We start from the raw sequence: 15,037 nt of genomic DNA on the forward strand, positions 1-15,037 counted from the left end.
CCTCTAATAATGACAACAAACTCCACACAGTTTGTGATTTTCCCTACCATAAACCGCTGTTCCTATTACTGGGTTGTTCCAGTGCCTAGAGAGAGAAACTAGGGAAATCTAACATTCTGGTAAGTATTTAACTTACATTTTTCTCAAGTCCAGTCCAGACACTGGAACCATAGGACACAGTCCCCAGCTAACTGGGATGGCCAACCCCAGTAAACGTCTAAGAATCATCACTCCAAAGGATGCTCTCATTCTGGAAATAGAATCAAGACTACAAAGTTTAGCAAAGGTATGAGGGAAGACCAATTAGCCAGTTGCAGTCTCATCAAGTGCAAGGTTCCGGAGAAAAGCCATGGACATAGCTTGATCCCAAACTGAGTGAGCCTTAGATGGGCAGAAAGCCTTTAGCCAAGTTATGTGTGGCAAAAGGAAATACAAGCCAAAATCCATTTTGCCAATGTAACCTTGGCAATATTCTGAATGAGCATGGAAAAAAGAAACCATGTTGCAAATCCTTCCAATGGTTCCATGTTCGGTCTACGTAAAAACACAACTGTCTGTGACCATCCAAAGCAATGAAGTTAATATTCCCCTTTACTGAAGTACTTAGAAAAAAAAAACATAGGTAGGTGTATACTTTGGTTCAAGTTGATATGAGCAGCCTCCTTGGGCATGAAGGAAGGGGTTCTTCCTAAGTGAAACCCTGTCTGGGTGAAAAACGATGAAGGGATATTTAGAAGACAGAGCCTGGAGCTTCAAAACTATTCAAGCGGAAGTAATGGCTAAAAAGGGAGTTTTCCACAAGAAGAATTTAAGGTGAGCTGAAACATCAGTTCAAAAGGAGGTCTAGTTAGACACTCAAGCACAAAATTAAGGTCCCAAGCTGGCGTTGGTCTGGTCAATGGAGGAAGGCCTTGTATGAAGGATGACTGGCTAATGAGTGGCTTGGAAACTGCTTATGAAGACATGAAACTGCTGCCAAATGGAGCGACTGAGGCGTAACTAGTAACAACTGTAGTAGAAAAAATAACACATAGTCTAGAGGTGCAGAAATGGATGAAAAAGGTCTGCTTAAGCCATTCCAAATATTTGTTCATTTGCCCTTATAAATTTTTCTAGCTGATGCTTTCTGTAAAACTGTAAGCAGCTTAACAGCGTTTGGGAGGAAGACCGTTCCTGGCCAATATTGGAACTGGAGAAACCGAGTGGTTAGACATAGGGACCGAATGTGTGGGTGAGGCCATCCAGACAGGTGAGTTACCTGAGTGGAATCCTGTGGTAAGAAAATGGGTTTCTCATTTATGTGAGGCCAGAACAGGAGAATGAGATAAATACTGCAACTCTTGGCTTTCTGTAATAGTCTTGGTTATCAGTGGTACAGGAGGACAGGTGAGCAGGAGACTCAAGGAGCCATCCGTGGGAAACTGCATCTGTGGATGACTGTCCATCCTAGGGAATTATGCTGAAGAATTGGGGGCATTTGATGTTGAAAGGCAAAATGAATAGATGGCAACAAAATGTCTGAGTTACACAAATCATGGTTGATGGGAAGGTCCATCATTTGAGACCACTGTGTGGAAAGCATCCAGTATAGGAGCCTCATACGGTATGTGGCATAGCGAACCATTACTACTGCTGCTGCTGTCACCAGAGACAGAAGTATTAGTATCAGCATTGCAGAAGGCTTTTGCTGATGGTAAACAGTTTGTATGGAACAATGAAGAGAGAACAGTCTTTCATGGCTGAGATACACCGGGCAAGAAGTTATGTCTCAGCAGTTTCCAATAACGGAAATTGGCTACGATGGTTGCAGTTGTGATTTTTTTTTTTAATAGTTTATGAATATGCCTAAAGACAGGCAGAGCTGTAAAAAGTAGGTTCTAGCTTCTTGTACGGATTCTCCCAGTTGTCACAGCAAGAAATCAATTGCCCAAGTACAGGGAAACACAGCTCCCTTTTAAGCACAGGTGAGTTGCTACCACTGCCATGCACTTGGTGAACACTTTTGGGCCTATGGTGAGATCTAAGGGCAAAGTTCTGAAACTGTAACAACTGGCTCCTATTCAAAAGTGCAGGAACCTCCTGGACTCTCTTGCAATTTTTAAACGGAAGTAGGCATCTTGGAGGACTATAGAGTATATCCATCCATTTGCTTCAGGGAAGGTAAAATCACCGACACTGTTACCATTCTGAACTGGATCTTATTTTACAAGAGGTTTGGACTACTGAGATCAGAACTGGACTGAGGTCCTTGCTTTTATTTTGAATCAAAAAGAATTTTAAGTAAATTTCTGACCCTTTCTGGTCTGGTAGGAATTCCTGGATGACTCCTTTTTGGAAAAGAGAGAAAAGGAGTAAGAAGTAGCCTCTAGATATATGATCTCACACCTACTTGTCCTGCATGATGGCCATCCACAAAAGAGATTGCCAAGAAAATTGTCCCCAACTGCCTCCAGAGATAGATAGTCAAGCAAACTTTCAAGGATGTTTGTTTGGCCTTCCTTGAATGGGTACCCCATATCCCTGATTTCACAGATGCCTTCGACCTTGTGATAGGTGTTCACTAAAGGAGATGCCTCTGCCGTGGACTTCCTTATCCGATGGGAAGCAAAACTGTTGATGCTGGGATATCCTGAACCACAGGGATTTGTAACCTTTCTGATTCCTATGAAATGCCCTTTGAGGGTTCTCAAATCTGACTCCCATAGCAGGCATGTCTTCCCATCTTTCTCACACCTCATAAGCTTTAATTTAAACGCAGCCCAAAAAAAGAGCAAATACCAAAAAGGGTCACTGGCAAAGGATGCCTTAAAGCAGTCCTTAAAGTTGTACAAGTGGAGCCAAGCATGGTATCTCATGGTCACAACAGTGCTTGCTGCCCTTGTTACTCCATCAGTTGCAGTATGGTACACAAACATGGAGATATTAGTCATGTTTAATATGGTATTCAATGTGGTCTGCAGTTGTTTGCTAGACTATTGAATCACAGACTGACCCAAAGTATCTATAGCTTGTTTGGCTAGATCCCTTTGGAATCTGCAGGGACAGCAGATGACTCATCTATGAGCTCCCTTTGGGTGGCTGCTGCAACAATCCTTGAGTTCACCAAAGGACCTTTAGATAAGATCTGCCTATCTTTGGATGGGTGCAACATCTTATCTGTTTTTTTAGGTAGAGCTTCCACTGTACCTGGTTCTCATCATGCCCTTCTGGAAACCAAGTCTACAAGATGGTCTGAGGGAGGTGACACACAATAGGTAAAGGGGCAGAGCTGTATGCCTCGAACAGCATTCCTCATCCAGAGAGGGTGGGTGTGATGGGCCAAGATCTGCTCTGTTTCATTAAATCAAGGACTTCACCAAAAATGAAATTTTCTGGAGGGGAACAGGAGAACCCTCTCTTTCATCCAAATCAGTATCAGATGTTTTTGACTCCAAGGAGGAGGAGTCTGCATATTTACTTTTATGTGTCCTCTTCCTTAGAATCTCCATCTGTTACTGGTCGCAGTCCATGGAAGAGACAGAAAGCACTGTCTGTGTATCACTGAAGGATACAGCTCTGCTCTGTTCTTGGGAACCTTGATAAATGAAAGAAAGTGCTGATGGGGACCCCTATGGGTACAGCTGGTGCCAATGTGATTCTTGTTGATCAGAAGGCCTTCAGATGGAGAACGGTATTGTATACTCAAATGTCAAAGACCTCAACATCAAAAACTGTTCCAAACGAGTTGATCCCAACCACTGTGCTGACGAGTCAGTGTCAAGTGACCTGGTCCAAGACTACTCCATACTGAAGGAGCAGGAGTAAAATTAGTCAGATGAGACATTGTTGACGCTAAGACTGGAATGCTCAATGGTGCTGAAGAAACAGGATCCAGGTGGAATGCCAGCCTCAAGACCACTGATGCAGAAACAGACACCAAGGAAAGAGCTGAATGAGGTGGGGGGGGGGGGGGGCAACCTGATCTGCACTAGTGAAAGTTGGGGGTGAAATGATGCCCAGTTCTATCTGCATCTTCAAAAAAGCCCTTATCCTAAGTTCCCAATCAGCTTCTGAGGTGGTATGAAAGGAACATATTAATTTCAATGACAAAGTTAAATAAGACCTGGAGGAAAGAAAGTGTGATAACTATTTTTCAGAAGATTGTCTTCTAGCAGATTTAGTAGGGGATTTACTCCTAACAATGCTCATTTGTAAGACTAGACATTTGGTTTTGGTGCCAATGGAAGGGAAAATTCCTTCCAAAGCCAACTTCACGCTTCTTAAAACAGAAGTGGCAAATTCACGACACCCATGCTGACAGACAATAGAGGTATGAATGCTGAATCCTACACAAATGCACTTTATAAGCACTTACACGAGTGCATGGATCGTGCAATCCCTAACAGAACCAAGATGCTATCCTCCAAAAAAGGAAGCCAGTCTGGTGGTCCCCTGCCATAAACAAACTCTACAACAGAAGAAAGAAACTGTTTCAAAAAAGAGTAAAATCTCATGATTGGAGAAACCCTGGTCAGCCTCAGTAAGAATCTGAGATCCCTCATAAAATCCTCCAAAGCTAGTTATGAAAACAAAATCGCCACCGACTCTAAAGACAACCACAAAGCATTCTATAGCTATGTCAAGAATCTCAATGGTAACACTCAGATCTGCTCTGAGTTACAGCACAATGGCACTAAATATACAGAACCAACTGATATTGCCAACATCCTGGCAGATAGATTCAGTGCTAACTTTACCCCTCTGTCATCCACTAAAGGGCCCATCTCTATACCAGAAGAATGCAAAGTTCCTGTAATCACGGCTGCACAGGTAAAAAACACACTATCCAAAGCCAAGAACACAGCATCCATGGAACCTTACGACATCCCAGGCTGTGTTCTACATGAACTACAGAACGAACTGGCACCCCACCTAAGTACCATGTCCAATCATAGCCTCACCTCAAGCTATGTGCCCACTGAATGGCGCACAGCAACAGTTATCCCACTCCACAAAGGGGGAGCCACCACAGACCCTGTAAACTATTGCCCCATTAGCCTAACGAACCTGGTCTGCAAGGCTATGGAGCGTATCATCATGGAACTTATAAACAATGACACTGGTAATCTCCAAACTCAGGACCCCACCCAGTTCGGGTTTGTAAAAGGCAGATCATGTCTCCTAAACCTGATAGACTTCTTTTGAAGCAGTCACCAAAGCCGTAGATGAGGGTAAGGTGGCTCAAACAGCCTATCTAGATCACGGCAAGGCTTTCGACACCATCCCAAACTCTGGAATTATAGATAAACTCACTAAACTAGGTATAAATCCCTATGTCACAAGATGGGTTGCCAACTGGTTCACTGACAGAACCCACACTGTGAAAGTAGCAGACTCCAAATCCAACTTCAGACCAGTGACAAGTGGAGTACCACAGGGTTCAGTCCTGGGTCCTCTCATGTTTGGTATCTACTTCTCTGAAGTACAGGCCAACACAGAAGGTCTTTGGCTAACGAAGTTCGCAGATGACTGCAAACTAGGAGCCATAATCAAAACTCCAAAAGATGTGGACATCCTACAAAAGGGCCTCGCTGAGACAGATGCCTGGTGTCAAAGCCATGGCCTCAAGCTCAATGCCAAAAAGTGCATTGTCATCCCTTTTGGTAAAAACTCAGTACCCATGAACTACCACATAGGTGGTAGTCTACTTAACACCGAAAGTGTGATAAGAGACCTTGGGACACAGGTGGACAGTAGTCTCTCCTTTGATAATCACATTGCCACAGTAGTCAGGAAATCCTTCTATGTGGCACACCTCATCACAAAAGGTTTCTCATCCTCTACTCGACACTCATTAGACCCATTATAGAGTACAATGCCCCTTTTGGCATGTACCTCACAAGACATCTACAACATCTGGAAAGGCCAGAGAAATACCTCACACAGAGGATTACCGTCCTGAAAGAGATGCCCTATGCAGACGGTCTCAAAAAACTGCAGCTTTACTCCATTGCATATCGCCTACTCAGAGGCGATCTCTGCCTAACACACAAAGCTATGTCAAACCCAGAGCTTTTAGACATGCTCCACTTAAAGAAATCCCAATCCCTACGGGTTACACGCTCTAGGGACCTAAACCTAGTCACCACAATAAACAGAACACACTGGAGGGATAGATTCCTGTCCCAGAGACTTCCCATACTCTGGAACAAACTACCTATCTATATCAAAATCCTCATTAGCACTCTTCAAGAAAAATCTTGATGATTGGATGGGAGATAGGAAATTCACCCCGGGGATCACTTCTGTGGCTCTGCTCGACAGTGGCACAGGAAAATAATTTTCTTGGGTGGCGAAAGCCAGGGTACATTTGGCTAGGCTTATATAGGCCCTAAGGCCAATAGCCTAGTACCTACCTATGAACATATATATATATATATATATATATATATTCACACACATACAAACTCTGAGATCGCACTGTAGTGAAGGAAAGGGTAAATTTCCCTATCCCTGCTATAGTGAGATCTCCATTCAAAATAACGAATCCACAAGAGTGAATGCACACTAACATTCACTCTTGTAGCTTTGCCATTTTGAAATAATGTTGGGACAACTCGGAACACTGCCTTTCACCTTTCCAGGTCGCATAACTGACATGCAACATTTTGCTGGTAAACTATACACACATATATATATATATATATATATATATACACACATATATGTGTGTGTGTGTATATATAAGTAAATATTTGCATATAAAACATTTTGCTGGTAAACTATGTATATATATATATATATATATATATATATATATATATATATATATATATATACATACACACATGTGTGTGTGTGTGTATAAGTAAATATTTGCATATAAAAATCAATGACAATTTACTGATCAGAATCAAGTTAGGTTACAGCTTCAGCAACAAATCTCATAAACAAAGTTGTGCCTTTAACTTTAAAGCACAACTAGTAGAGGTTATCTCATTATATATGTTTGCAATTGTTTTTATTGTCTTCTCAATCTTTTTCTTATGTCTAGATTTCAGTGCATATTTGGTTGGGTTTGTACATATCCATATGCTTTTTAATGTAAGCTGACTGGCCTAATCTAGTTAATTAATTAAATGAAGCATTAATTTGTACTGAACTCATCACGTGATTTCTTTTTAGTATTTAAACAGGCTTGATTTTGTGTTTAGTCATTCTGATGAAGTCCATTATTATAGTGGACGAAATAGCTTAATTCTTTTAATAAAATTTGAGCTTCACCTAGTGGTCCCCATTCGTTTTTTTTTTTGTTTTGATTTCACTGTTATATTTCCTCCTGTTAACAGGCAAATTGTTATTAAAATGCAAGTGGAAGGAATGTTGGCAGAATTACTCCCTAATGAAGAAAGAGCTGGCTAGAGATGCAAATGCAAAATTTACAGCACTGTCTTTCGGCTTTTCCCGGTTAGGGGTCGCCACAGCGAAACTCCGGTCCACTAATGATTGGCAGTAGATTTTTACGTGCCTAGTTGCCGGCCCTGACACACAACCTTCAACGAAGGTACGTCCATTCACGCATGTCTCCACACAGAAGACGCTCTAGCTGAGAATCGAACAGGACGTCTTACTGTGAGGTGACAACGCTACCGCAGCACCACCACCGCAGTCAACTTATAATGCAACAAAGTCGGAAGGTAACTTTCTTTCCAGGTCTGAGGCTACTTGCACCATCACTACAAACAAAACAGGTAAAATAACAGCTTGTTAAGGCATTTCTCTTATAATAAGGGAATATTCCAGAAGTTTACACCTACAACAAATGCACAATAGTTCAGAAATGAAAGTAGCTATTTCCAGAGCTAGCATTTTATGGAACAGAACAAGACTTTGGGAAAAGGGGAGAAAATTGAGGCACATACAGAATAAACTGTTCTAAGCATATCAGATGTCAACTTGAAAATATATAAGCCACACAGAAGGAGCAAAGTGTCAGCCTGAACATGAATCAGATAATTTTATTTAGTCCAAGGCCTAAGAGTAATTAAATGACTCATGGAATTCCACACAGATCGGTCTGAAGTACGGTTAGTACTTAGGTAAATTGATAACAATTTGCATGTGCTACATTCAGCATCACAGTATGAAATATTACATCATGCAAATGTTCAATATGCTCAACAACAATGCTTACTGAAATTAAATGCAGAGAATGTGTCTTATAGCAGACTGAACAGTTTACTTGTGCTGTGAATATTTCAACCTAAGTACAAGTACACAGAAAGCCTCACAACAGTTTGAATTTTGCTGAGATTATGATTAGGGTATAACATAATATTTCAGTATGTTATTAAAATTCAAACATTATGCAGCTGGCTACCAAACAATCTCCACATCTGTAATATGCCTTCAACTTACAGATCGACTATTCACATCAGCTCCTGCATTCACCAACATGACCACAAGTTCTTCCATTCCATGCTTAGCAGCCCAATGCAATGCTGTCTGGTAAACAGAGAAAACAGAATTTTGTTTAGCACAAAAATATTAGTAAATACATTTGTTTCTAACACACACACCGGATGTGCAATAAACATAAACCTATGAAGTTGCAGTAGGAGTCTATTGCGAAATTTTTTACGACAAAAATTTTCCTTACATACACGCAGACATTCTTTCATGATTATTCAGCACTTGTGTATTGATATATTATCATATCTCTTACCCAGTATTTAAATACTCTACAAATTTAATAATTTTATTAGTGAAATTCTTAAAAGTATACATCATTTCTAGAATTAATTGTACATTATCATGTAATTTACTGTTTTGTAAATACCTGTGAAACGGATAAAAATTCCCCATAAGGATCAACGTAAATGGTTACTAAAGGAAAGAAAAAATATGCTGCTACCTCCCAAAGTATGTATACACATTTTAATGACTTCCACACTGCACACCCACTTATAACAGTTTCCCCACAGTCAGGTTTCAGAACTAATGCAAGGTAGGACTTGCTCAGGTCTAACACCTTTTCTGTAAACAAAAATTGTATCACCAACTTAAAGCAAACCTCTGCCAGTCAATGCCCCTTCTTTATCTGTCCTCCTTTATTTGTATTCTAAAATCTTCCTTCCAAGGGGAATACTACATTATACTCCCTGTTGTCTTTTCTCTGACCCCATTAAGCTGTACGAGTTTCAGTGCCCCTAGTTTTCTTCACATTCTAATTCTTCTTACAGGTTCACATGTGGTTACTTGGCTATTGACCCAAAGGTCTTTATTAGCCTAGCTGTGTGCACCCATTATATTACTACAGAAACCCAATACAAAGGATCTTGACTAAATTCCAGATCTTAGTTAGCAATGACTGCCCATCTCTAGGAGGGTCATAGGTTAAATCCCCTGCAGGAATTTACCGGTTCCCATTCAGTCATCATCTAAGCTATGCTTAAACAGGTTCACAGAGGGGCTTTGTCTGATGTGAACTGGTAGCCTATTCCAGAAGTGTTGCAACCTCACTGACATCTCTGTCTCTCTAGCAGGTCCTATTTAAGTCGCAGGCCAGGTTAAGATCCCTGGAGCGGGCGACCCTTGTCCCATTTGACTTGTGGATGTGCAGTATTTAAATTAGGTTTGGATCAGAGATTGCTCTGTAGGCCAGGCACAAGTCTCCTCTAAGTAGTCTGTATGCTACGGAGTACAGTGACAGTGACTTCTGTCTGTCAATCTATGACATGCTGGAGACCCTGAATTGTCTTGGTTAGAAACCTCTGAGGTCTCTAAAGTTGCTGCAGGTACCAGGTAAGGTACAAACCAAAGGGAGCACTGTACTCAATTATTGGCATAATGAGGGTCGAGTACAGTGGAGTTATGACCTCTTATCCTTCACTCTTGAGGCAATGCCTTTGCTAATGAGGTGTGCGACATAGAATGTCTTCCTTACCCCAATACAGACATGATGGTCAAAGTTTAGGCAAAAGTCAATTTGCAATCCCAAGTCTCTCACTACTGAGTTGTTACTTAGGGTATTATTATTTATATGACAGTCTGCAGGGATATCGTTTTTACCGAAGGGGACGCTACTGCATTTTTCTGCATTGATTTTGAGTCCAAGGCTTTGGCACCAATCACCGGTTTGTGTAAGTCCCTTTTGAAGTACACTGACATCGTCTAGGGGATGCAATGATTCCATCTAATATGCAGTCATCACCAAACTTAGTCAGCCACAGCCCCACTGTTTTGGCCTGAACTTCTGAGAAGTACATTCTAAACAATAGGGGCCCAGCACTGACCCCTGTGGAACCCCACTGGTGACAGGTCTGCTGGTTGAGGTAAAGTCCCCAACTTTGACTGTGTGTGATCTGTCGGTGAGACAGTTAGCAACTCACTTGACAACATAAGGTTTGATATTTAACTTGGAGAGTTTATCAATGATGCCTGAATGTGGGGTTGTGTCAAAGGCCTTGGCTAAGTCAAGGTAGGCTATATGCATAGATATGCCTTTGTCTATGGCTCTGGTGACATTTTCAAAGAAAAAAACAAAAAAGGAGCATAACACCATAGACATAAAACTGGAACTTTAATACAACAAAAACAAGAACAGGATAAGCGCTTTCGACATGTGCCTTCTTCAGATGTTCTTGTTTTTGTTGTATTAAAGTTCCAGTTTTATGTCTATGGTGTTACACTCCTTTTTTGTTTTTTTCTAATTTGTGTACTGGAGCGTTCCTTGGTGGTGCTACTGGATTTTGGTACTATTTTCTTGTTTTTATCTGTAACACCACACATAGACTGAACAATGGATTTATCCAGAAACCAGTATTCTGCTGATTCAGTCACTAAGAGGGTAGTGACTGATATAACTGCAAGCAATGTTAACCCTCTTCTGAAGCTTAATTTGGACAGTACGAAGTTATTGATACCCGTTGATTCAACAAATGACTTAGGTTTTGAAGAAATATTAAAAACAGTGGAGAATGCAGCCTATCGCTCAAAGCGTTTGCAATGGCAACGCTTCCATATGGAGGCATGCCTTCATCACCAGCTGATTCCCCGTGGACTAAAAGTTAAATGTATGCCTAGCTATGGAAATACCTACCCGGAATTGTTAGCTAAATGGCAGGCGATTAACATCCACACTAGCTTCAGTTACAAGAAGCTACTTAATGACTTCTTTAGGCTACAAGAAGAAGAGATTAATAAAGTTATTGAAAGTAAACAAAAGGAGCTAGAATCTGCGGATTTGTCTGAAGCTAATTTGCATAGGCTGGAGAACTTGCAAGACAGACTAGCAGCCTATGAAGTGAAACTGAAGGAACAGAAGAGCCAGAAGTTACTAAGGGATTATAATGATATTAAACAGGGCCACCTTTTTGAAAGGCCTAGAGCCCCTAGGCAGGGTGACAAAAGGAGTGAGAATGAGGTCACTGCAGCCAACCACATGCATAAGAGGCGAGATGAAACATGCCATGAAATGACACAGCTGAGGTTCAACAAGTGAATGGAGCCCATACTGATGTAAATGTAACAAATGGGAGTGTGTGTGTGCTCAAAATGATGATATAGAATGTTTGACTGAAGGAACCCTCGAGGTTCCCATGGAGCAAGTTAACAATACAGCAAATGCTCCTAATCCTACTTGTATGAATGAATCATCCTCTATGCCCACTACACAAGCAGGAGCCGTACCCAAGAAAGGATCGATACATCTACCTATCGAACAGCAACTTCCTTTTTAATACATGTGAAGGAGCCACGTTCAGGCAGATCTGCAAGCAGAGAAAGGAAGAGAAGGAAAGTTCTGTGATGAATTCTTTAGTTGTTAATATCTCGAATAGTATTCTGAAAAAAAGAGTTTGTTACTCTACTTGAGAAAGGATTAAGTTTTATACCAGCTTTACGTTCACCGCTGCATGAGTTTGTGATTGATATAAAGTGTTTTGTATGTAATGTGACATTAAAACATATTTTTGGGTTCAATGTTAGATCAGATCATGACTCTGAAAGACCACTTAGGAAGCCTAGCACATTTGTTCCAGTAAGCCATCCTACGGTTGAGATTTTTATGCGATTACGTGAGCAAGAACTAGCCAAAATTAGAACAGATGGCAAAGGTAAACACTATCAGAATTTGACCAAAGAATTGGATGCTTTAAAAGAACTACAAACCAGAGAGGATATAACTATAAGACCAGCTGACAAAGGAGGAGCTGTGGTGGTGATGAGTACAGATGATTATAATGAAAGTATGTTGGATATGCTCAGTGATCGAGCAACATACTTAAGAATTATGAAGAAAGAAGTTGATGTGATGAAAAGGAGGCTAGAAGATGCACTTATGAGATGCTTATGAACAGGAGTATAACAAAGGAACTATATGAGTTTTTCACAGTTGAACATCCTTTCATACCTATCTCATCAATGGACTGCCAAAAATCCATAAAAACAGCTCTAAACCACCCATGCGTCCCATAGTGGCAGGCCGAGGAGGGTCAATGGAACCCCTTTCGGTCATTTTGGAAAATGAGCTGAAAAAGCTATTACGTGATTACAAGAACATAGTAAAAGATACGGCACAGTTCCTACAGCATTTACAGGAAGCCACTACTAATATCTACGACTCCTCCCATTTGTTATTAGTCACTATGGATGTTCATAGTTTGTTTACATCAATTCCTAACTCATATGGTGTTGAAGCCATAAGAGATTTGTATAGAGAAAGGAAATTAGACTCTTATGTTGTCTGCAGCCTATTGGAACTGGTAGTAGAGAACAATTTATTTGTTTATGGAGATAGCTACTACTGGAAGAAGTGGTAGCTATGGGTACCCCCTGCGCGAATAGCTATGCCAATCTTGTGTTGGCCCGGTGGGAAGAGCTATGGGCACTAAATGTAAACTTCCAATGGAAAGGGAATGTGCTCCTCTATAATATATTTGTGGATGACATTATGATTCTATGGGCTGGAAGTGAGGAAAAAGTCCAAAATTTTGTGGATTTTTTTTTAACACAGACTACTTCGTTTCTAAAATTCAATGTTAAAATGTCCAGAACAGATATTGAATTTCAGGATGTCAAGATCCCACTGGATCCTATTGAAGGGATAAATACTATGCTGTATCGGAAACCTATGTGGAGGAACCATATAGTGCATTTTTCCAGTATGCACCTGAGCATATTTTCCGCAATGTGATTGACAATCAAGTCACTCGAGTGTCCAGGCTTTGTACTCAGGATGATACCTTTCTCATGGAAAGCAATAAACTGTTACAAGGTTTCAAGGATCGTGGTTATAGGCCAGTCAGAGAAGGAATAACAATAGATCATGCAAGAGATCTGAGAAAGAATAAGGGTAGACCCTACTACTCTCAACAGTATATCAATGGAATGACAAGTGAAGTGACGAAAGATGATAGAATACGTCCTAATGTAGGGCAGGGGACCATGAGGGTCAGCCTTACTTACAGTAGTGATAATTCTACAATATGTGGAGTAATCAAAAAATACTGGCCTGTGTTAACATCAGACAATAGACTGAAAGAAATAGGAGGGACTACACCTCATTTTAGTTTTAAGACCAAGAAAAATCTAAAGAGGTTGCTTTGCAATAAAAGCTGCAAAGCCAAAAGGAATGAACATACATGTTCTGACACACGGAAATGTGGCAGTTGTAAAGCCTGTACTGTTATCGATACCAGTAATGTTTTTACACATCCAGTTACAGGAAGGACACACCAGTTTTTTGGAAATGCCAACTGTAATAGTAAGAATGTGGTATATGTTGCTACCTGTACTTTTTGCCCATGTTTCTATGTGGGCAAAACGAATAGGATGCTAAAAGAAAGAATCTTTAAGCACCAATCTGATACACGCATTAAGGTTGTTACAAATGCGTTGTATGCTCATATTCAAGATAATGCCACCCATACATTTAGATTTATGGTCCTTGCAATGGTTCGTCCAACTATAAGAGAAGGGGATGTAACAAATCAAACGGGAATGGAAGAATCTAAATGGATAATGGACTTAAGGGCTGATTGTTTTTCAGGGCTTAATGGTGTTGTTCCACATAAACTGTTCCTGAAGGAATGAAGATTGACTTTTTGCCATTAAGGAAGCTCATTAAATATATTTTTTTATTTTTTACTTCCTAACCGTCTTTGTTACAGATGTCAGCTTTGTAATATTCCTTCTGTACACTTTCTATAGAACAGGTGTTTATGCATGCTTTCATTTTCTTTCAGAGATGTGAACATGACTTCTTCTAAGTTTTGAGTCATAGTGTATTCTGCTATTAATGGGTCAGTTTTGTGTCTATTTTGTTCATAGTATGAATTCTGAGTGTTCATCAGACTTTTATGCGATAACAATAGTTATCTGTTTGTTGTATATCAGGCTGTGACTGTTGCTTCTTTAATATTATGGTTGTGAACTTGATATGTTAACACTGCGAGCTCTGAGTTTTAACAGATTTACAAGCTGTAGAATAGTTATGACAGCAGTGTTTTATTTATTTACTATAAGTTTTAATATGCTATGCTGACTGTCTTTAACAAAATGTAGTTTTGTTCTAAGCTTGGATCTAAGTTATTTTAAAACATGTTTTTGTTACAAGTGCACTATGCAAATGGCTGACAGGAAAACTGGATCCCCTTAGAATGACACCAGAAACTATAAGCCAATTGTTGAAGTTAATCATTTTTTGTTTATATTGTGGTATCATCCTATGTGAGGGTAGAATGATGCTCAAAGCTAGGGACATACCTACCTGAGCATATTCAAGGAGCTCAATCAAATCACGTCTCTCTTCATATAGTCTACTGAGGTACATCTCAAGTCAGTCACACCAACATGACCTATAACTGAGTCATAATAGCACTTGTTGAGAGACATGAGTGCATGTGTGAGCAGACAGATCCTGGCACCCGACAGACAGCTGACCGTAACCTTCTCCTTGTCCAGCCTGATAAGTGGGACATCTGTGCGTCTCATAATAGAGTCACCTATGACTAAAAAATATTGTTTAGATGTCCTTTGTCTTAGGGGCTTATTTAGT

At 40.4% G+C, this 15,037-nt stretch overlaps 1 protein-coding gene across 4 annotated transcripts in view; it reads right to left on the reverse strand.

Annotated features, from left to right (window-relative positions):
- The window catches only part of LOC122817080 (ankyrin repeat domain-containing protein SOWAHC-like), an 877,444-nt gene that overhangs the window by 285,275 nt on the left and 577,132 nt on the right, over positions 1–15,037 (reverse strand). For all 4 annotated transcript variants that reach the window (XM_044090234.1, XM_044090232.1, XM_044090233.1 and 1 more), the window contains exon 9: positions 8,398–8,484. In XM_044090234.1, coding sequence (XP_043946169.1) covers positions 8,398–8,484 — 87 coding nt within the window. The remainder of the gene's footprint in view (positions 1–8,397; positions 8,485–15,037) is intronic.

Source organism: Protopterus annectens, chromosome 12.part0 (assembly GCF_019279795.1).
Source record: "Protopterus annectens isolate FY-2018-M chromosome 12.part0, PAN1.0, whole genome shotgun sequence".
NCBI lineage: Eukaryota > Metazoa > Chordata > Ceratodontiformes > Protopteridae > Protopterus > Protopterus annectens.